This window comes from Parambassis ranga, chromosome 12, assembly GCF_900634625.1.
Source record: "Parambassis ranga chromosome 12, fParRan2.1, whole genome shotgun sequence".
Lineage (NCBI taxonomy): Eukaryota > Metazoa > Chordata > Actinopteri > Ambassidae > Parambassis > Parambassis ranga.
Window position 1 is genome coordinate 13466927 of NC_041032.1, and position 23408 is coordinate 13490334.

General features: G+C 41.8%; 1 protein-coding gene across 3 annotated transcripts; it reads right to left on the minus strand.

The window, feature by feature from the left end:
* Window positions 1-55: 55 nt before the first annotated feature.
* Window positions 56-19994, minus strand: pik3r1 (phosphoinositide-3-kinase, regulatory subunit 1 (alpha)). 3 transcript variants are annotated; one of them, XM_028417325.1, is made up of 15 exons: window positions 19743-19994; window positions 17993-18581; window positions 8892-8984; window positions 8731-8805; window positions 8464-8595; window positions 7642-7843; window positions 7273-7355; window positions 3377-3578; window positions 3105-3285; window positions 2890-3015; window positions 2660-2802; window positions 2400-2576; window positions 2211-2285; window positions 1944-2114; window positions 56-1806 (listed from the first exon to the last, which is right to left on the minus strand). In XM_028417325.1, the coding sequence occupies exons 2-15, from the start codon at window positions 18327-18329 to the stop codon at window positions 1617-1619; spliced, it is 2187 nt and encodes a 728-aa protein (XP_028273126.1). In that variant the 5' UTR covers window positions 18330-18581; window positions 19743-19994; the 3' UTR covers window positions 56-1616. The 3 variants fall into 3 exon arrangements, with proteins under 3 accessions (XP_028273126.1, XP_028273127.1, XP_028273128.1); XM_028417326.1 differs by lacking the exons at window positions 7273-7355; window positions 7642-7843; window positions 8464-8595; ... (2 more) ...; window positions 17993-18581; window positions 19743-19994 and adding an exon at window positions 5179-5606; XM_028417327.1 differs by lacking the exons at window positions 7273-7355; window positions 7642-7843; window positions 8464-8595; ... (2 more) ...; window positions 17993-18581; window positions 19743-19994 and adding an exon at window positions 4402-4666.
* Window positions 19995-23408: the final 3414 nt, after the last annotated feature.

A 23408-nucleotide genomic window follows, 5' to 3' on the forward strand; every position in this document is an offset into this window, starting at 1 on the left:
CGATGAATCTTTTTTGTTTACAAAATGAGTTTTTACAGCTAATTTGTTACTCACACACACACACACACATATATATATATATATATATATATATATTTAATTGACCGTCTGCAAATTATTATTGAATTGGTTTCAATTTTTCAGCGTTTGCACATGTACCAATCAGTCGGGCTCGTTAAAGATAAGATAAAGAGGTGTGTGTGTCGTCTGTCTGTGAAAAATGAAATGACTGAAATGAGCTGATCCACCCATGTAAACAGTGATTTTCTGATACAGAAAAATACTAATGTATATATTGATCTGTTAATAACAATATCCATCTGCTGAAAACGCCAGTTTGTTTTGATATATTCTTATATGGGAACATATATATATATATATATATATATATATCTATATATTCTATAACAAAATAAATCTATACTGTTGTTTCCGGTTGATGCGGGTTATACAATCCTTTCAGCCCATTCCGAGCGCTCGACAGTTTCTGCATGAAGGCGCAAATAGTACTTGTAACTGAAGCAGCTCGGATACTCAAAAGGCTCTGCCTGAGAAGAACATTAGTTTGAAGCAAAAAGAAACTGATAAAATATTCATCTGTTCCATCTTTATACGAGCTGTTAAAGTAATTTATAATAAAGTGTATGTTTCTATTATCTTTAAAAATCACAAGCGTTTGTCTTACTGTATCTTGGCATTTTGACACAAAATATCCTCGTGGATATTTACACAGGAAAAGATACTTTTTCAAGCAACAAAACAAGCTTATATTGTGGGTTGCAACAGAATAGGACAATTCTGAAGTAATAATGGAGAAAGAATTGCATAGCAGATCATAACTAAACAGGAACCGATCCTTTTTGGTATGGTGCACTTTCCATTCATGACTTTTTTTTCACATATGTACATGAAACAGTAAAGTCCATTCTTAGTTTCACCTGCCCACAGTTAAGATCGAGTTTATACCTCTGCAGTATAATGCTCAACAGTAAAGAAGGCAGGAAGTAGACGTCCTCATCCTTCCTGCTCTTCAGAAGTCCATAGGAGTTTTTTTTCCAAAATAAAGAAATTAAAATCTGTTTCTTTAAAAAAAAAAGTGCCATTTTGCTACATTTATCAGCTGATCCGTGGTCTGCTACTGAACAGCAAAACCTGTTACACAGCCCCCAACATTTTGGTCACATACATACACAGAAACACACACACACACACACACACACACAGAGAAAGGGAAAAAAATGAAAGTGGAAAAACAAAAGTTGTGGGGGTGAGTACAGTTCCATTTGAAGAGTTTATCTGCTGTGATTAGACATTCAGGCTGGTAAAGCTTTGAAAAAGAACAAGCACCATAAGGAAAAGGCCTCAAAATGTCCTCCGCTGGGGGAGTTCCGCAGTTTTCCGCTTGATTCTGTGCTCCCACAAAAAAAGCAAAAAGAAAATCTACATTCAGACTCGCCTCAGGCTTGTGGTCAGGCAAAGTCACTGAAATGTTTCAGGCTTTATTGCATTGTTTTCCTCTGAATTAGTCTGAGTTTGAGCATTAGAGTCCCAAAAAATACGTGTATCCAACTCCCATGAGGCCTTTTGAAAATCTTTGTGTCCAGCCATCCGGGTTCTCACCGTCTCTGCTGAGCATAAACGGGGTATGCTAGCGTCACATTCAGAGAGTCATTGTGCTGGACCAAAGACGTGTGCTGGTAGTGAAGTACGAGTTCTTTTAATGAGCTGTACAGGTTGTATGGCTCAGCGAAGCCATAACCTGTGGGAGTCTTGTTAATGACGCAGTGCTTCACCTCGCTGTCCACGCTGCAAAGAGAAAGAAGACACATGTCAGAGAGATAAATCTCCTAAGGATTAGCTTAGCCTTGTGTTAGCTTCATAAACTATGGAATGTACTTGGGTATAAGAATGAGGTCGTGTTATTATTATTGACCGATACATACACAACACTGCAGGCGTAGCATCCTGCTTTGCTGCTTTCTCGAACCAGGAATGTTCCGTCTCTCTTGCCCTGGAGGAGAGCTTCTGCTTGTAGACGTTTGATGTTGCCCAGTTTCCATGACCGCTCGTCATGATGAGGAAGGTCTTCATCATCGTCCACCATAGAATATTGACTATTGAAAAAAGGTGAAAGAAAAAGCCACGTCAGTACTGCGTCAAACATTTCACATCTTATCTCAGTTCATTTTCAGCAGCTGCACTTCTCTTACTCTTCTGTGTTCTCGTTCTTGATTCCCAGCCACTCGTTGAGTTTCTTCTGTCTGACTCCCTTCTGGGTCAACCACCTGCAGGAGAGGAAGCACGTGGACATTAAAAACCAGGGCAGATCCATTTTGAACTCCCCCCAGGAGAAAACACTTTTAAGAAGCAGTGAGGCTCTGTGGATGAGCTGCACTTACATGAGATACTGGTCTCTGGTCTTGCGGAGCTGGATGAGGTCGGGCTTGATGCTGTTCATTCTCTTGTCGATTTCTCTGTAGTCGGCTGCCTGCTTCTTCAGGTCTTCCTCCAGTCTGCGCTTGCTGTCAACAATTTCACTTATCCTGGATTTCAGCTTCTCGTAGTTGCCCATAATCCTAAAGAAACACCAATGAAGGATGAGTGTGGAACGTGATGAGGGTGTTTTATCGTCTGTCAGTGTTGCTGGGAACTGTCTTACCTCTGGATTTCCTTCTCGTTGCCTTCTCTTCTGAACTTCTCGATATACTCCTTGCTGTACCGCTCTTGTGTTTGACACTGCTCTTCAAATATTTTGATAGTTTCATTAAACGCCTCTATAGCTGTCCGTTTCATTTGGATTTCCTGCAGGCAGATACACAGTGTGTTAGTGTGTCCATTATTAAATGATTGCAGTGGTGTTGTTAGGTTTGAAGGTGGTTTGCTACTCACTTGTGACGTTCTGGTGTATTCTTCATAAAGACGGTCGTACTCTTTGTTCTTCTCTTGGTACTGCTGGTGGTACTCGCAGAGTTTCCTCCCCACGGCTTCGATGTTGTCTTCTTTCACCACCTGATCCTATCAGAAGATTCACAACCCACAAGTTGTTGAGTTGCTGAACTTTTAGCACACTAAATGTTCTACTTCACTGTAAGTGAGCGTGTTACCTGCTGGTGTTTGGAGACTGGATACAGCAGTTTGACGTCAAGCTTAGGGTTGTACTGAGCCAGTGACTCATTGCGATAGTGGTTGATGAGCTCAACGACGGAGCTGAAGGTCAGCGGGTCTGAGAAGCCGTACTTCCCATCCCTATGGAATATCTTAATAAGCTTGTTGTTTCCTCCTTTCCTGTAGACAAGACAAGCCGAATAAAGTTAGTTTTTAAACTAAGCAAATATAAGATGATCAAAACTAGGCTGTGCAAGAAAAGACTGCTCACCTCAGAGTGAGAGTGTAGTCGCCGTGCATCTTTGTAGAGGCGTCCCGCACCAAAAACGTACCGTCCGCAGTGTCCCTCAGCTTCTCATTGACCTCCTCCCTGGAAATATCTCCCCAGTACCATTCAGCGTCTTGTAGAGCCATGTTGTTGTTCATACCGTTGTTAATCACAGATGTGGGTTTAGGTGGCTTTGGAGGTAGAGCTGTGGTGACAAAAAAATGAAATAAAGAATTGTAAATACTGTGAAGTTAACCATTTATCGGACATCCACAGAATGAAGCATTTTGCAGACACACTCTGGTCTCTGTGCCCCTCACTCATCCTTTTTCTATTGATTTAAAAAAAAAAAAAAAATCCCCTCTCCAGCAGAGAGGCGGCAACAGCGAGGCAGTGGGAGGAGAAATGAAGCGTGAGTCAGGGAGAATGAATTTCATTCAAGAAAAAAATGGGCCATCTATAAATATTCCATGCTAAAATGTACAGAAGATGTAGCCTTATATTTTCAAGCTGAAATAGTTAAAACATGCATGTTCATTTTACAATAAAATGGGGCACAAGCTGCTGTAGAAGAAAAAAAAACACTCTTACAAGCTTTTGCAGTATATGTCCTATGCATTTACAATCAGTACATCCATTCCACTCTATGAATCTACAGTGGAGCTAACTGTAGGTGGCTGGCTATTTTTAACCCACTCTGCGCTGCCTTTGTTCGCTGCCACTGCATTAACACTCCTTTCTGCTGCAATGAACCACAAACAACTTAAAATGCAGATCTGTACAGTACAAACAAACTGCACAGCATGCTGCCTGCCTTCCAATCCAATGACATTTCATCCCTAAATTTCTAGAAATTTCTAGTGCTTAAATCCGTTCCAATGTTATAAAACATTAGTATATATACACCCCTGCACACATGGACAACATGCATTATTTTATCTTTAAAGAGGCACAATAAACCCCTGTTTAAACGCTTGTTTAAAAAGCCATCAAGAGCAGCCTGCTCAGTAACGTGTTACATCACTTACCACAGCCAATCACATAGGGGGTCTGTCACCAACCACTCCTGCATCTTTAATTTCCTGAGAGCGATGAGGTCATTGTAAAAGCCCCTTACTTCCCTGCATCAATATTTTTTTTTTTTACAAAGCTGTCACTAAATGCAAAACTGAAACAATCCTCTGTCTGCAGCATTCAGCTTCATGTCGCAGTATGCAGCCATCTTTAAGAGCAAAATCTGCACTAGCAGGGAGAAAAAAAGGACAGGCAGCCTGTTCCATGATTTCTGTCTGTCTCTGTGTGTGTTAACCTTGTCCACTCTCTCTCTCTCCTGCAGGTTGCTCGGCCCCTCCCTCTCTGTGTGCGCCGTGTAGTCCAGCCCACTGCTGGCACACAGACAAAGCCAGCTCTGCTGCAGCAGCACGTACGCAGCTAAATTATAATGCCTGGCCCGGTCAGCGGCACCCTGAGCTCCAAAATACGCCTGTAATCCCACAGCATGACACTCAGCATGACAGAGATAGCTGCCTTGATTTCCTGAGCAAAGTTAAAATAGACTCAGTTCTTGGTAAGGTATAAGGAGATTCAAGGGAAACGCACCAATATCCTTCTGGGCTGTTGCTTAGGAAGCGCTGAAACTAAAAAATTGCATTTTATTAAAACTTAAACCTTACTGTGAAAATGTGAAATAATAAACGTGTTTTAGGGCTTCTTTGAAAAGTAGGTTAAAAACTGGAAAACTCCAGTTTTAAATCCACCATATTCTATAAACATGCTTTTCAAAGATGTAGAATATCTTAACTTACGTTGCAAGTTGTGCATTTTTTGGTGAATCACCAAATGTTTCTTCCAAGTTTCTCTTTTATTCCAAAAGGGGGAAATAAATCCAGAGTTAGTTTCAAGTCCTCGGGCAAAGCTCCATTTCATAGTTTAGACCATTGAGTTCGCCGACGTGTTTTAATTCTTTAAAAGGTTACAGCTTTACGTGATTCTTAATGAAATCCGGGTAATCCACTCGGCATGAGGCAGGTGCAACATGCGACTGTCTGGCTGACTGACTGCTCAGTTCCTGCTGTTAGAGTGTGGTTAAAGGCTGAGTCTCTTTCCCTTTCTGAGCTGTGCGAGGTTAAGGCCTGCTCACGTGGAGGCGGGGAGTTAATGATTAGCCGTAGCTGCGGTGGGTGTCGGTGCAGCCTGTTCTGAAAGCAGCCACTCGTGCCAGCTGCGTTTGTGTCACTCCTTCTTTCTCTGTTTGTAAAGGAGGAGGCAGCAAGAGGAGGGGGGGGGGTGTTCAGTCTTATGATTAACTTGCAAAGTTTCAAATATTTGCTGAGCTGAGCACTTTGAGGCAGGGGAGGACATGTGGATATCGAGGGAGGGAGGGAGGTGAGAGTGGCCCTAGAAACTGGAAGCAGCTCTCGGTTAACAAGAAGTGCTCTGTGGAGCAGGCCGACTTTCCAGCCAACCAAATCTAAGTGGGCCTTTTGTCGCTTACTTAAAATAGGCACGCAGTAACTGGGAGGAGGCACGCAGACACCCATGCACACACATACACACGGGTCATTCACAGAAACATATGTACAGTCTGTGTGTTTACAAAGTAGGCAATTTGTCCCCCTTCTCTACTTTGGTTGCTATTATCTGTATGAGACAGGTGACTGAAAACAGTCCGGCACATTTAAACTTAGAAGTTTATTTAATTTGAATTTAAAATTTAAATTTAACAAAAATTATATGTAAGTTTGCACCTAATGTTGCTTACTAGCTAATAGCATGGCCACAGACTTGCTGTAGCTTTTACAGCTGGACATTAAAGGAATGCTTTTACAGCGTTTGACAAAGAGACGACCAGTTTTTTCAGTATTGACATCTACAGAAACTTAAAACTTGAAACTAATGGATGTGGAATTAGACTCCTAGTGGACATGACTGTAAACAAAAGGATTTTCTGTGGTCATTTTTGTTCAGTTAGCGTCGTCAAAAAGAAACGATTCATTTTAAAGGAGACATGCACTACATACTATCATATGATATATTTTTATATATTTTATATAATTTTATTTTAATAATTTTATATAATTATTTTACTAAATTTTAAAAGCTTAGAATCTTTTCAAACAATATGCAACATGTGAGGCATGTTTTAAATTATTCTTTTTTTTCTTCTGTTCTACTAGTAATGTGACTCCCAAGTGAGGTTTATACCAATCTGTTACACTGCTAGTATTCCTTTTATATATCTCATGCAAACTAAAATTTTGGGTTCCTCTCTCCTGCCCCAACTACCCATCCATCCACCCATCCCTCCCTCCCTCCATCCATCCATCCATCCATGCAACTCACTGCCAAAGTGCTCCCGCAGGTGCAAATTACTGACAGCTGAGAGCAGCCCCATACACAGGAACATTATAAATAGCCTTAACAGGTAATAAAACGTTTACACAGCCACAGTCAGTCCCAGGCCTCTAGGCCAGCCAACGACTGCTTTTAACTAGCACTGTAAAAACAACTGTGCCACGCAATGCACTGCCGTCTCACGGCAAATGCAAATCCTCATGTGAATAGCAGCAAATCAGAATCCCAAAATATACAGCCCTGCAGATAATCTATGAAGCTGCAGTTCAAACAGAGTCTCATGAAATGTAGAACAAGTACATGACAAAGCAGTCTAAGCTTGCATTTAGCTCTATAACCTGGTGGTCTTATACAACAGCAGCAAGACTCAACGCCTCTCTTCAAGCTATTAATAGCTCTAGTCTCAGTTGCTGTTGTGCAGCCCCAGCATAGCACACATACATGTTCTGCAACCACCGTTTAAGACTGCAAGCCTGACAATGCAATGCAAGACCCACATTTGCATTCATGAATTACGTTTTTGTGAATGACGTGTTTGCACCTACCTGGAGCAGCTTGACTTTCACTCCACTCGCTGGTCACCAGAACCTCAATGATCTTGATGTGAGCATCCAGACTGGGCTCACAACTGTGGGAGGGAGAGAAAAGGGCGAGTTAAATAAAGTTTTACAGCAGAGGTGACAGTTGCTGCTGTTCTGTGCTGGTTTCAATCAGATGGTAATTCAGGCTTAACTGCTTTAATTGTGCAGCACACGCATATATCAGTGTACATATATAACCCATGAGTGCCTGACAGACTGAATATGTGCGCAGCTGCATGTGTGCATGTCTGAGAGACTGTGTGCCAGGATTGCATGACTGAGCCTGCACATTTTGTCTGTCTGCAGTCTGACAAACCAGAAGGCTGCACCTACCTGGTGGCCTGCTGTCTGAAAAACACAGGGCTGAAGATCTCGCCCAGCGATCTGGCACTGAGTAGGTTCTTGGAGCCGTTTTGGCACACTCTAGCAAAATGCCTAACCAGACACTGCAGAGTTAGCCAGTATTGTGGAGGCAGACTCGGGGTGCCGGTGATGTGACGAAGCAGTTGGGCACATTCCTCCAGATTCACCACCTCTGTTGAAACAGAACGGCCAAGGGGTCAGTAAGACAGATGTGAAAAAAACCTGATCCTGCACTGTAAGGTCTTCCTCTAGTCGAGCAGAAACACAAAATGAATGCTTTACGCAGTCAAGAGATGGAAAAAAAGCATCATGTGCAGTTAGTCTTGAAAACCACAGAAAGATTGTGTGGTTGACAATGAGTGTAAGGTACACTGGCAGGTGATTGGCTGCTCAGAGATGCTAGAGATAAACTTTCAGGCTTGTTTTAGTTCCTATTAACCACAGATATCCTGTTTCTGGCCATGTGACGCTAACAGAGCGCATTGCAACAGAACAGTGTGGTGTGAGCTTTTTTTATTGCTTGCACTAGACGAAAAAAGAAAGAATGCATGAGAAAGTGACAAAGCACCTCTATAAGAAAAGTATCTTTATGTTTCGAGTAGCATGTCCGTGAGGCTTAAAAGATTTAAAACATAAACATCTTCTTGAAAGGACAGAGAGTACAGACAAGGTATTGTGGTTTGTGTTCAAAGTACTCAATGTTCAGTCCCAGGGCAGATGCACATTACGTCAGTGCTTGTGTTTTGGACTGACAGTTCTGTCGACAGTTGCTGTGAAACTGTCAGCTCTTACCTTTGGCAGTGTGGACCATCTGAGTGTATATTGCAGTGGGGACTATGGGCTGAGGAAGATCCTGCAGGTACCTGCGCAGACCATCGCATAGGACTGGAAGTTCCAGCAGGTCCAGGTCTGCTGAAGGAGGATCTGAGACGCAGAGAGGCACCGTGACTTAAACTGGTGCAAAGTCACCCTCACACATACATCATGCATGTGCCATCTTCTATCTATGACTTCCTCTTTACGTAAACTGATAAAGGGTGCAACAGAAAATCTGCTTACCACATTCAAAGTACTGTCTGACTTCAAGGCCAGCACCAGCAGTAAAGGTTCGATATAGAGTGGGGTTATCCAGACCTATAAATACAAACATAGTTATCACATTAACTCACTGACAAACTAATCAAGACGAGGTAAACGTCAAGTAGTTAAGGCATGCTCACCTTTCTTCTCAATAGCTTCCAGCAGCCTGGCCAGCATGGGTGGAGCAGTCTCTGGAAGGGAAAACTGCTCTGTCAGGTCCGGCAAACAGAAGCCTGAAGGAGATAACAAACAGTCAACAACTGTGATTTTAACTGTGGGTGCAATCAGGTTCATACCATGGACTAAAAACCTGGATCACATGACATGTTAGGGCTGAACGATTTTAAGAATAAATTGAATTGCGATCTTTCTGGCAAATATTGCGATTTCGATTTCATCCACGATTAGTGCACATGAGCATTTGCAAAGATCATAGAAACTTACATCATACCTAGGGGTGGGCGATATGGCAAAAATGTTATATCGCGATTCTTTAATGATAAAATCACGATCACGATTTTGCATGTTTCTGTGTAAATGACTTCAGGTAGCCTACTCTGTCACTTCTCAAAAACTATCAGTAGATCTAAAAGTAAACTGACAACATGCACTCAGTATTAGTTTTCAATAAACATGAAAATAACAATTACAGAACAAAATAAAGTTTTATTTCAAATAGGTTAAAAAGAAGACTCTAATGTAATTCTTCCACTGCGACACACGTCGCGCGCACACAGACACAGGCTTAAAAGACGCACCGCTGCTGCCGGCAAAAACAGTACCGAACATAAAGGTGGAGTTCGTTTTAGGGACCAGTTCCTCCATTTTCTTTTCGTTTTTAGCCATAGCAAAACAAAACCTGATTCAGTTAGGAGCAGTGCAAAAAAACTTGGCTTTGACAATCTCAAAATCGCGTTGACTGAGATTGCAATTTTCGGTCTAAAACGATAAATCGTTCAGCCCTATGACATGTCATAAATATTCAATGTAAAATTAATGGTCTTACATTGGCATGTACAGCAATTAACACATTAAGTGTAATCTAAGCCTTCAATAGGTTAACTGCTACAAAGTATACTGATAAAAGAATAGAAATAAAAGGAAAGACGTGTGTAAAATGTGTAGTTATTTTTACAGCATGAAGGTTTTCTTGGAATGGCTGATAAATTCAGACAAAAGGTAACTGTGACTAAGAGAATCTGTTGTCTTTTCCTGCTGGCTGTTATGAAAACACAACTTCTCATAGGGGATTTTGTTTGGCCCCATTTCATCCTGAGGTGTGAGAACAATGACTGGGTTCATTTTTTTCCCCACATAATTTAGGTGATTTCTGTGTCACATCAACTGTTTTGGGAGCAGAACTGAAATTTAATGCTGGTAAAATGAATCTAACCCCCTATGATGTTTGTTCATGTGACACTAAAAAGGCAAGGGCTGTGAATTATTTGACTTATGAACTGCTCCCAACTTCAAAAGGAAGCTGGTACAAGACCAAAGAACTGCCATCAAAAGTAAAAGGTGAGTATTTACAAGAGGCTGATTCAAGAACAGGAGGTGCCGAAGACTAAAGTCGGTTTGGTGGACCTGGGAACTAAGCAAATATCCTGTGATATGAGGTAAGCCAGGTCTGAGTTTTTCTTAAGAACTTTGAACCCAGGTGTGGACATGAAAGGCTGAAGGAGTTGGCAGGGACTTTATTTGGATTTGTAAAGGTGTATTTTGAAAAGGCACTTCTCTGAAAGGCTCAACTGTTTGACACCAAGTCTGCACTTTCAAAATGCTGAATGGAAGCCTTTCTCATAAACATATTTTTCTTTCTTTATACTGTTGAAATGATTACTTTTTCTTTAAATTGGGCATTAAACGGGCAACTACAGCTTGCACTGAAGCATACATCCAACTCATTACCAGGGAGCTACCCTCTTTCACTAAAAGAGGTTTCAATCAGGCAAATAATGAACCACTTCATCCACATCCAAATCCTCTGGACAGCACGCAGGCTGGCATGTTGCATGTGAAGAAACTGGATTAGCAAAGTCCTTCTAACCACAGAACACACATAACTCCATGTAGGACAACTGGTCATCTGGAAGGCATTATTGGAACTGCAAACCAGAAAGGGGGTTTTCTCAGAAGCAGCGTACTCTGAGATGGAGCACCGTTTCCCTAAATAGGGAACGAGACACACAGTGCTGCCATCACACACACCTTGAAAGTGTAACCTTACTCCCAGACAAGATATCTAAGATGACTATCCTTCTGCAGCCAACCTTTTTCTGAGAACCCCAATTCACAACCTGCAGTTAAATTTAAACCTCCCACTCACCCACTCTTCATATCAAAAAGGTACTGCAGCAAGTTTTGTTATTTATTGCAAATTGAAGGCTTTCGTAAAAGCTTAAAAATTGGATTATATAACATATATTATTTAATTTTTTTATATTATAGAATATTTTTTTTTTTACTCAAGAGCAACATATTAAGCAGGTGGAAATTCAAGTTTTAAGTTTATTTCCTCATGCTATGGACCGCCCAGTGAGTGACACAGGGCAGGCTGGAGATAGAGTGGCTTCTTGGTACTGTCAACGGTGTGATAGTTCCAGCACCGATGGAATTGTATCAAGTAGCAGACAAAATATGTCAGAAACGCTTCTAGCTATCAGTGATGATGTCTGAAATGCCTTAGCACCAGATCAAACAGTCAACATTCCCCTGCTTGCTCAAGCTTAGAAACGCATAAAAAGATTGTCATCATATAACCATGCCTTTGTTGGGTTCAAAGCCATATACAACTAATAAAGCCAATGTTATGACATCTTTGATTATTTCTATAATTGCGCAGAAGATGTTCACATTTTCTGCAAAGCTCTTTGAGTAGTTTAACAGTGTGGGCACTGTTCCCACCTCTATGATCACAGCACAATGATGGCGACAGGCAGAGAGAACTAACTTTGTGCAGTATAACAATTATAAAGGCATAAATCATAAAAGGCAGTTCAATTTCTTGGAATATTGATTTTACAAATCTCTAAATAAACTGGAATGTACAGCATTTTTCAAATTGCTGTTGTTTTGCTGTGTTTAAAATAGCTGAAGGCCAACACATCATGAACCTCTCTTCACATTTCCATTGGAAGCTGGTTTCTGTGGTAACCCGGGAAAGGAGAACGAGCAGACAGTGGGGGGGCCCCCCTCGACATGCCTCAACAAGTCTGCATGTTTGGCAGACCTCTTGATATCCCAAAATGCCTCAGCCAGTCGGTAGTCAGTTAGACAACCACAGGTCGAGGAAGTCGTGCAGCTGCTGCATCGGTACTGGTACTGCTGTGGTGTGTGTGTTGGGGGAAAACAATCTCCCTGTCACAAACGGCATGTCTGAACCGAGCAAACTGCAGACTGTGGGTAGGACAGAGCAGGGGCACACACTAAAGATAGCGCTCACTTTAGTTAAATTTAGAGGGCCTGCTCAAGTAACCAGCATTTTCATGTTGCACCATGTCTTCTAGTCTGAAAAGGGTCCAAGTAAAAACTGATAACCACAAAAAGAACACCACACATGCCAACAAATTAAAGAGCAATGTGTACAAACTGTGCAACAGATACTTAAATATGAAACAGCATCTGGAGAATGAATTCATAAGAGGAGCTGCAGGTTCTACTGAGTACTGTCTAAACCTGTGTCAATAAAAATAGAGAGATTTTCAATCAGCATGTGGTGCACTAACATGCTTTCAACATGGTTGTGCTAGACGTCAATCAATGATGCAGCTCAGAGCAGAAGTGGAAAAAAAGGGCAGACAATGTCTCCTCCTACAGGACAGAAGATGCAGAGCAAGAGCAAAGCAATAGCCAATGAGATGACTGTTGCTACAGCTTGACAATTAACCCTATGATGAGCAGGCCATCAATGAATCTCAAGATTAATTCTGCCTGGGGCTGAGATTTTATATTTATTTAAAAATTCCTCTTAAACAGGATTCACCCCCTTTTTGCACAGTTGAAATATTTGTATAAACCGTTAAAATCATGTGAGCACCTCAGTGAGTTGGGTTTGCGCATTTCAAAGGTAGATGTGATCTTATGTTTGCACTTCTAAAGACCCAGAAGTGGGGCATGATGGTTGTTTAACCACAATGTTTATAGAGACATGTAACTGCACTGTGAGTCATATGCTGGGAAAATGTGCTGCAGAGCTACAAATGGCACTGACAAGGAACTGACCTGCCAGTTAGTTATGGTGAATGTTTTAAAGGGAACTGGTTCTTTATCTTGTTGAAAGCATTATGTAACAAGACCACGCCACATCAGCTTCTCCACTCACCCTCCCCTCGCTCCCTTAATAAATCACATATTTGAAATACCTTTTCCGTCCCCTCTTGACATGTGGTGGTTCTTTCTAATCTCACCTTTGTCTTATTGCGTCGCCTCTTCAGACTGTTCCTCTGTGCCTTATTCTCCCCTTCTCTTTCTTAATCCTGCTAGCAGACATGCCCTGACTCCAGCAAAGAAGATTTGCTAATTCAGACTTCAGTCTCTGCACACACACTCAAGTAATGAAACGGTTATGCACACAATTCCGTGCTGGATTTATGCACTAATATGGAGAGGAAGGGGGGAAAATGTAATTACAGTGTTAATTTCAGTGAGCCCTGAAATTACATTACTTCTCTGTCACACTGCTGAACAGATGCATATTTTAAAAGTAGGCATAATTACAGCAGCTATAATTTCAGGGTTCCTCCATTGATATTTTTAGGAGCAGGGAAAAAGTAACTTTTTTAGTAGATTACACTATAACACATAAAACTGGTCTTTAAAAGTCATCAATTGCATAAAAAAATTGTGTTCATTCTTAACCATTCCCTGACAAAACATTTAAGTTACCAGTGCCAGAAGGACAACCACTGATACTGTAATACAAAACCTCCTGGATACTTTGTCACTATGTCACTGGAAACAAATATTAGGGTATCACAACGATGACACACATTTAATAAACACACGTGCTGTGACACAGTACGACATCGGAAACTATGACGAGGCCAAAAATATTTTTAAATCCAGCTTGAGTCTGACGCTTACAGGACAGGATTATTTGGAGCCACTGTCTCCACCCCTGACCAAAGCTAAACGTGTATAGCAGCACATAAAACAAACGATTACACAACAGTGGCGCTAATGAACCCAAACTAGTACAAATTTTGGCTCCTGGCAGCAGCATGAACACTGATAACAATGACGCTGTAAAACAGCAATCACTGGGGTGCCATTCAGCAGTGCAACCATTTATTGTCTGGTTGCATTGTGCACCAAGCTACTGCAATCAGCACTTAGCACAATACTGATTCATCACAAAGCTACAAATCAGTCCACCATGCAGTCTGTGCGCAGCCCTAAACCAAAAGAAGCGCCAACACATTCCTGGCCCCAGCTGCCTTTGGTCCCACAGAGGAACAGGACTACATCAGAGAGAACTGTCACACCACAAACTTGATTCTGATGTCAACTTGGATGGATTTAGTGAGAAAAAAACCCATTCCAAGAAACCAACGCTAATGTCCCTACATTCATAATTTAAGAGAAAGGCGACATCTCAGTGGAAAAACCTGACAGCAGTGACAGTGTTCGATACAGCAGATGTCAGGCTGAGTGCTAAAGAGGCCCAGAGAAGGAGAGATGCATTATCTCAATCTCCAGCTATGCAGAGTACTCTCCCTTGTAGAGGCTGCTCTCTTCCTTCCAGTAGCTCTTTTAAGCATCTGTATTTCAAAAATAGAAAGTTAACTACTTCAACCTAAATATGCATATGCAGACAGGTCCATTAGTACTTAAATGTTTAAGATGCTACAAAAATTCAGTGATATATTCAGTAATCTTCTCAGATTTTTTTGTTAGTAGTGTACAATAATATTACATACACAAGATAAGGATCTGAACAGTGAGAGGAGGAAGCCTGATGCCATGAAATATGACCTTAAACAAGCCTGAGCATGTCGGCTGAGCCTTGTGAGAGCATGCCAAGCAACAACCAGTTATTTACACTTTTGTCTCCAACATTTGGAAGAATGTTCACTCAGACTGTCTGAAAGAATGAAAGCTAAAGGAGCAACACACACAAAGCTCAAAACATTAAATACATAATATTAAAACCATGCAACACCTAACATAAATACCTTTTTACACTGCAGGAACACAAAGGGCACCCCAGCACCTGTCACCTTTGTGTCTGTCCCACTATGAAAGAAAGTCCAAGCCTAGACCTTTTGAGCAAACTTGAATGTGAACTAATGCAGAATCCTTTAAAGCTGTAGTGGTGTTTTTCTATCGCAGGAACTAACAGGCAGTTTTAGGAGAGCACAAACCTTCACGCATCATTGCTGCAACTTCCCTTGAATGATGGATGTTGATTAAACATGGATTTAAAAAAATTCTCACAGCCAAGCCGCATGCTGGCAGAAGAAATGGAAAGGAAAAATATGACCTAAAGAGGAAGTGGAGTTAAGTAAGCTTTGTTGGCTTTCTATATTGATTTATAATGTCCCCTAGTACTCCCAAGGAATCCTACGCCACAATCAAATCAAATTTGGGCATTTCTGAATTTCCTGCAGTGGCAAAACACCAATAAAGTGCCACTCAGGTTAAGGCTGTTCCATACTCCACAAGAACAGAGAACAGAGAACTCGCTCCATGGGTGGTAAGAGTAAAAAAAAAAAAGTTTGTTTCGGCACGGAGGTACCATACTGCGCAAGACGTGTGTGTGCAGAACTCCTCATACGGCCCTCCTACGCAGCGCACGTCACACACCAAAGGTTGACAGTGCAATTGTATTGCAAATTGTGAGCACAGTCGTGGTTACCTGACCTAACAAGCTGATAATGTTCATGGAAGAGGGCGTACAGCATGACAATAGATAGAAGATCAGTTTAGCTGACTGTAGCAGACCTCTGGTCTGTGTGAGTTTAATTCTGTGAACGTGTGGATGACGGTCTGCAATAATACATCCAGTTCTGCCCAGGCCATGTGTTCGAGAGCGCTGCACAACGGGCGGTCCGAGAGAAAAAATGACGTCATTTTGTGGGCGTAACGTCTGCATGGGGAAGGGAGTTCTCTGTTCTCGTGGAGTATGGATCCAGCTTTACTGTTCCTGAAGATGCTCACATAATTTTCTGCAGTGGAAAAGGCCTATCATTATTTAGCTTAAGTGTGCTACCAAATCAGCAACTCATTTTTAAACGCCATAATGATTCTGCCAATGACTTCAAATGATGGAAAGCCTTAACTGTGTTAGGAAATCTACTGAACTGCTCCCTTAAACTTTTTTCTTTATTCTTGGTTTTCATCACAGTGACAAAAGGGGGCCAATAAAAACCTACATTTTAAAATAAGCTCTGCTAAAAAAAAATAAGAAAAAGGAGCTATGAGCTGATGTTCTTTTAAGAGTTTCTCAGTTCCCTTTGCTTGGCGGGCCCAAGCACATGCTTAGTCCCTCAACTGTGAGGCCCAGCAAAGGAGCCACACTTTAATGTTTATAAAAAAAAGGCTGAAAGCTGGAATGAGGCGGAATAGTTTCTCAGCCCAACCCTCTTTCTCTCTTTCCCTCTCCACATCTGCTGCACTCATGTAAACCCCCCCTGTGGCTCAGAGAGTAGAGGCCCCTTTTCAAGGCTCCATTCTCCACCTCTTTTCCCCCTACCAGAGCTGACTGTAGGAACTATCAAAACATTAAAAAAGGAGGAGGCGGAGGCGGAGGAAGAAAAAAGCTGTGGAGTAGGAGGAAGGGAGCAAGATCCCCTGGTGGCGGGCAATAAATCACAAACACTCTGAGAGCAACAAGACCCTCTTCAAAGCCCCCTTGAGCATGCAGAGCCCAAAGTTCCTCCCAAGACCCCCCCACCCAACCCATCCCAGCTTCAACCACTCTGCCAAGCCCCTAGCTCAGATCCAGCCTTGATCCTTTCGCACACTATCCATTGCACAGACCCTTTAGCTATCACAGGGGTTCTGCCTCACCCAAAACCTCAGGGCCCCTTACCCCCCCCTTTCTCTCTCCCTTCTTTGACTCCCACAGCCCAGGACACAGAGACTTTTCTTTTCCCAGTGCTACATTCACACTCGGCACTGCTGCCACTCAACCACGACACAGCCATTCAACACATGCCCCCTTCATACAGCTCACTCGCTCACCCTGCAAAACCACAGCAAAGAATTTCACAATTGTACCACAAAGAGCAGAAACTAGAAACCTGGCAAGTACAGCTGCTCTTTAGGTGAGCAGAGTGCTTTAAGTGCACATTCACACCAGCCACAGTGTCTTTAAAAAGATGCAAAATTTTATTGCTGTTCATACTTGTGGCCTTGAGCAGTAACACAGATTTTAAGAGGGGGCATTTTGAACTGCAAACAGCTTGAAAGAAAATGAGCAAAACGCAAAGCTAAATATATATTTTACATCACCCGCCCAATACGTTTACTAAGGAGAAGTGAAACTCTGATTATGGCTTGTGTATATAAAAGCTTTACTAAATAATTGTCTTTAATCACTTTGCGTTCTGATCGAAACAGGATCTAAAAAGATTCTTACGTTGTTTTCTTTACAAACTATATTATGTGAAATAAGTTGAATAGAAATGTGTATGTGTGTTTAATTCATAAAGTCTTATGCCAACAAATCACTGCCAAGCTTGGAAACTGTAGCGTGCTGTATCATGAATAAAAACCACACGTTTCTTAACTAGGTTGCCAAAAAAAAAGTTTCATTTCTGTTTAATTTAAGCACCCTTCTGAGAATGCTATTCTCCAAAGATGCTGTTTGAGGAGAAAACCGGATGATATTCACTGGTAACATATGGCTTGCACAAGACGCCCAGAGTGTACTATACCCTGGTTACACACCAGTACCATTGTCCTCTGGGAACAAGCTTAGTTCACATTCAGTGCAGCTGTACATAGCTTAGCAAAACTGCACAATCAGCATCTTTTTGCACTTTTATTAATCCAAATCCAGATCTGTTTGTTGTATTTGCTAATACGCCATTCACATCTTTCTCACATAACCACCTCAGATACCTAACTAACCTAACCGAACACAGCAAACACCATCTGCTGAGGAAGGCCACGACATATGGCTGAAAGTTCTAGAAAAACCAGCAATGTAGACAGTCGAACAGCAGCCAGGTCAAGTCCATAGTTGTTAGACGTACGCTCACTCAAGCGTCAGCTACCTGTTGAGAATTAAACTCACCTTGCTCTGAGTCTGAGTCGGTCTCCGCCTTGAAGGAGCCTGGAGCTACAGGTAAAGGTCTGAGGGGTCTTGGCTTGGGTGTAGGGGGAGATATCCATTTCCTCCCAATGTACTCGACATATGTCCCCGGGAAGTCTCCCTTCTCCTGAGTGGTTTCGTTAAAGCCTGGCAGCCAGCCAATCTCTTCGGGCCGCTGCTCCAGTCCATCAGTGTACCCAAGAGCCACCAGAGCTCCTTTGCTTACCAGCAGTATGTCCCCTACATGCAGGTCAATGTCCTCCTCCCTCTCCTTTTTGTAGTCATAAAGCGCTCTATACTGATATCCTTCGGCACTCATATTGGTTACTTAACAAGGTCTTCTTTTGCAAATCAGCTAAGTTACTTTTCAGGTTTCTCTGATAATGCGTTTAGTCCAGGTGATCATTTGCTGGTTCTAATGGTTGCACAGTCGACAGCATCTAGCTTGTCTTCATTCTTTCACAGTTTGTGTCTATTCTGAATGATTTGCAGTTCTTTTGGTGTGTCGCAGCACAGTGTGTACCCATCAGTGAATGGCCTGCAGCTGTGATCTTTAGAATGCTATCCAGACCTGTAACAGGAGAGAAGGAGATGTCATTCACATGCACGGCACAAGACGATCAGAACATTTTTTACACAGAAATTAACACATAAAAACTTGTGTCAAAACATGTGAATAAAAACTAAACATGTGAATGCAGAATGCAGAATTTCTGGTAACAATTCACAGAGGCTCACCAAAAAATTAGCAGCCGTTTGACCTGGGGGTTGGACTTAATCTTAATGTCATCTAATGTAATGTATTTAATGCTCATATCTGTACAGATTAAGGTCAAAGAGTCAAAGATTATATCTAACAATAACAACAGGGCTTAATTCTACAGTTTATATTTACAGGAATAATCTGCAATTGTACTGCATGCCTTCTCAGTTATAAAACACACATACACACTGATGGCATGTTAACTGCTCCACTACCTTTTGTAAGCCAGTTGTGCAGGATGCCATGTTGCTGCAGACCACACTGCTGTAACGTCACTTTAACTGTGTTCATTTCGTTAATTGTGCCGTCCTACTTCTTTTTTGACTAGCTGGAACTGATGAGACTAAATAATTCACTGATCCGGGTTTGTTTTAATGGTGCAGTTTACAGTTTCTGGCACACACACACACACCCAGCCAACATATGGCTGCTAACATTAGCAGTATCCCTGACAGCTTAAATTCACAGACCTGATACTGTTACATATACACAATGGTAGCCTCGTCGATATGTTAAAGTTTGTAAAACAAGCTGGAGGTAAACTTGTGTTTGGAAAATGTTTGAAAACTATTCTTGTTAAGTTTTTAGTGCCCGACGTTGCAACTTTACAGCGTCTGAAAAAAAAATGTCGAGGGAACCAACTAGCTAACCGAGCTAGCTAGCTAACGTCGGCTTGCTTAATTAGCTTCTTGCTTCTTCTAGTAATACGAATATAAATCTGCAAAAGTTTTGTTTTATTATGAGACGAGCAATAATGAAACAGTGATGTTTTGAATAGAAAGTTAGCAAAAAAAGAGACGAAGAAGTGCAACACGAACACGAATATAAGTTAAGCTATGATGAAAATAAGCATCAAATTAGCTTAACGACGTTCTAGAAAAATGCGACTGCTTAATAAGTAATGTAATACGTTTTAAAATGGCGTAAATAATCACTAGCGAGCCTGTGCAGTAGTAACTTACTACTCACCGAGTGTGCAGGGATCCACAGGCGAATCCAACAACTCCTCTTCCTCCCACACTAAAAAAAAAAAAAACCTGAAGTTAAACTTCAGATTTGCAGTGTCCGATACATAAAACGCAGACTTCGGTTGATCCTGAATCCTCTGGTTCACGACAAAAAGTCCTCTGCTTGACTTTAAATCCGATTTACAGAGAAGTACAAAGTGTTACAGCCTGACAACATAACGGCACGGTTTCCCCGTCCCGAACAAATGTTCCCTTCAACGTCGCCTCTGCGGCCAACAAGGGGGCAAGACAAAGCGCGGCCGCTCATTGGCTCTGCGCTCCTGTCAGTCAAGAATATCACGCACTCTGACCAACCGCGTTGCAATACGAGGCGGACACTCCCCCCACTCATCCCTGTTCTCTTGCATGCAACATGAAACACCTATGGAAATTACATAACCTCTGCACGCAATCCACTCTCGACCCAGGCTGATGTTTTTTTATTATGAATTAATGATAAACTCAGTTTATTTTTACAGCTTTATCATTAAAAGATACCAGCGCGAGGTCAAAGTGTCGGCTTCCATAGGGATGAAAAAGAAACTCTTTTATAATCCCACACTGTTCTACTTGTTTTTTTTAAAGAGAGATCTGTAACAATACAGGTTAAAGAAACAAACCCTCCAGCATGTAGGCATGTTTCAGGGCCATCTCTGTTTTTTTTCTATAGATCCTTCTCAGCATGGAATGTCCCCAAATCTTACAGAGTCACCATCTGAGGAGGCACATGACCGTGAATGTGGGTGGCCTAATTATGGCAGGGAAAAGAGGGCTGGCTTGCAGAAATCCCCTATCAAGTCTAAACCCTACTGTCCCGGCTGTGCTAAAAGAGGCTGTAAGCAGCTTTGAAGGAGGACAGGCACCATTTACTGTGCTCCACAGTCACACAGGCATCGTTGTGCAGAAAAGAGGAAGAAGTGCATTTTGTTGGTGGTGGTGATGTTGAAACCAACAGTACGTAGGAATTTCACTGCATGCGTTGAGAAACTTGAAATGTACATTCGACGCCTTCCTGTTAGTCATATTAACATTAGTCCCCCTTAAGAAATGTCACAGTTTTCTTTCACATGTCAAGCCGTATCCAGGAGTTATCCTCTGGATATATATTTCTGCTGAAGATGATGAAATTAATATTTGACCCACCAGACCATATAATCCCTCACTCTGGCAGCAGCACCACACCTCGCCATCCCCCCCCCCTCCCTTCCTGATTACGTGACCCATCTGCTGCCCCACAGACACCCAGACTGTCCTCCCACTGCACCCACTCATAACATCCAGACTTTTGTTAATATTTTCTAAATATTTCATACACATTTTACAAACTAGACTGAGTTTACAGGAAAGCGCTTATTCTTAAATCAAGAAAGTCATTCATTAAATTGTTCAACAGCCACAACAAGGAAGTATAATTTTAGCACCAATTTGAATTAGTACATTTTGTATTTCCTCTTTATGGAACAAACAGGCCTGTCAACACGCAGTCATCACGTCATTGACACCTGACTCTCCTTTAGTGTCCTTTATTCTGTTGGTTCCAGAAAATTCAGCAGGTCCCTGCAGTTTAATGACATATAGGCTGTAAAGGCCGCTAAAGCAGGGTTAGATGGGTGGACGGTTTTTACTCCAACATCTTACAGAGGAGTTCAGAACTTTTTTTTTGATATTTTAAAAGAAGTTCCTCCACTTTTATTCTCACTTGTGGTTCAGTTAGGCATGAAAACTTCCCACAAACAAGGTCAGAGTTTTTACAGAACAGCCTAATGTTTACAGGCAGCCATCAACAGCACCACAGGCAGGAGATACCCAGGTAATCACTGGTCTAATCAATCATCCTCGTGGTTTGACAGCAGCTGTCACTTTCCTTGAAGCAGGTGTGAAATAAGAGCCTTGTTGGACATACAGTATGTTTTGCTGCCAGACTTTTATTGAACTTATTGAACATGTTGTGTTCATATTTTAGCCACATTACACCGGAGCTTCTGTGTAAATGGATCAAAATGCACGTATTTGGTGTGCACAAAACACAAGGTAGAGCAACACTATCTGGGCTAAATATGCTTGTTTGGCTTGCCAGAATACTGGAGATATGGCTGTTAGAAGTAATTTGAATCAGTAAGAAAGCCTCCTTTGGATCTCACTGAGATCGTCTCATTTCAAAGGAATATTTTGAATTCTGGACCTCTCTGTCTGCTTCCTGTGTTTCCACCTGATCATTTTAAATAACCTTCTTGGGCAGCTTGAATAATTCACTCGACGTGCACTTTCAGTTGACACACATTTCTCTGAAAAGCTCTTAAAAAAAAAAGTCCGCCAACCCATTCAGCTTTTATCATGGTAATTTTCAAAGTGCGAAGTGCTCTCAGACCACCAACTGTGTTACATTCCAAAACAGTCTGAAGTAGGTCAACAACCTCACAATGCAGGAAATATCATCTTCAGCGTCGCAGAAAGACAATGCAGGATGTCATTTTAAAGACAGTCTCAGCCATTTATACTCTCGGACATAACACGAGAGCATCCACAGACAAGTAAAGAGAGGGAGAAAGATGTATTCAGACTCTCAGAAGTAAAGCTGCAGGTACCAGCCTGTGGGCTCCTTTTATGTTGTAACAGTGGACCGGCTCCTCTGCTGCTCGCATTGGGCCCCTTAAACCATTAATCTATGCAGAGCTGTAATAATGGCTGAACTGTAGAGCTCTTAGGCTCCCAGCTTTGCCCCCCTCCCCGTCTCCTTTTTTCACTGATTCTTTTACTTTTGTGAGCAAGCTGAGAATTTTCACATGGGTAACCCCATAATGCTCACTAACATAAGATGAACTTGTGAAATGCATCACCTACCAATGCCTATTCAAACAGCACCAGAAAAAAAAGGAGAAAAAAAATGATACTTCCTCCTCAGGCTTCCTCCTAACCACAGGAATATATCTGCAGTCTATAAACTCCCTCACTGCTCTGCTCTGAGGACACATGAGTGTTTTTTATTGTCATTGTATGTTTACATTGAGGACCTGTTAAAGAATAAGAGGGATTAGTGTCCACTTCATCTTGAAGTTAACATAAAAACAGATTTATTTAACCCCACTTGGCTGAAACATGAATAATAATATGGTCACTACCTATCAGCATCCATTCCCTTCTCATAAATTCGTCTGTAAGGACCAACATGTCCTCATCCCTCCGGATGACTCTCTGCAGCTCGTTCCTACAGTCTGTGAATCCACCGTCAGTCACAAGCACAGGGTTCTGCTTTGCTGTGCACGTCACTAAAATTCCTCTGGCATGAAAGAACACTTCCCTCTACTCAACCAACCATCAACTCATCAGATGTGGTAGACAAGGACCTTCTTTACTGGCCCAGCCTGTGCATCATTCATTTTCTATGTTAGCCACATTGTGTGACTTGTTCTCTGGTCCTGAGGACTGTACATGTGAAGGATGTTTGGAAAAACAGCAGAGGTCTGTCTGCCGCAGGATCTGCTCCACAAAGGTGGAGAACATTACCCAGAACATTACCATGTTTGTCTGGTTGGTTAAACTTTAAACCATCAATATGTGTTTTTGTGGCCCTTTGTGTGCAGTAGGGTAGTTTCAAACTGATATATGGTGGTGAACATATTACACATCC

Excerpts from the sequence above, each read along its gene's own strand:
- pik3r1 (XM_028417325.1), bottom strand. The coding sequence starts at position 18,329 with ATGAGTGCCGAAGGATATCAGTATAGAGCGCTTTATGACTACAAAAAG. Across the intron at positions 3,579-7,272 it reads TGAAAGTCAAGCTGCTCCAG|CTCTACCTCCAAAGCCACCT; the intron begins GTAGGTGCAAAC and ends TTGTCACCACAG. Across the intron at positions 2,803-2,889 it reads AATACACCAGAACGTCACAA|GAAATCCAAATGAAACGGAC; the intron begins GTGAGTAGCAAA and ends ATCTGCCTGCAG.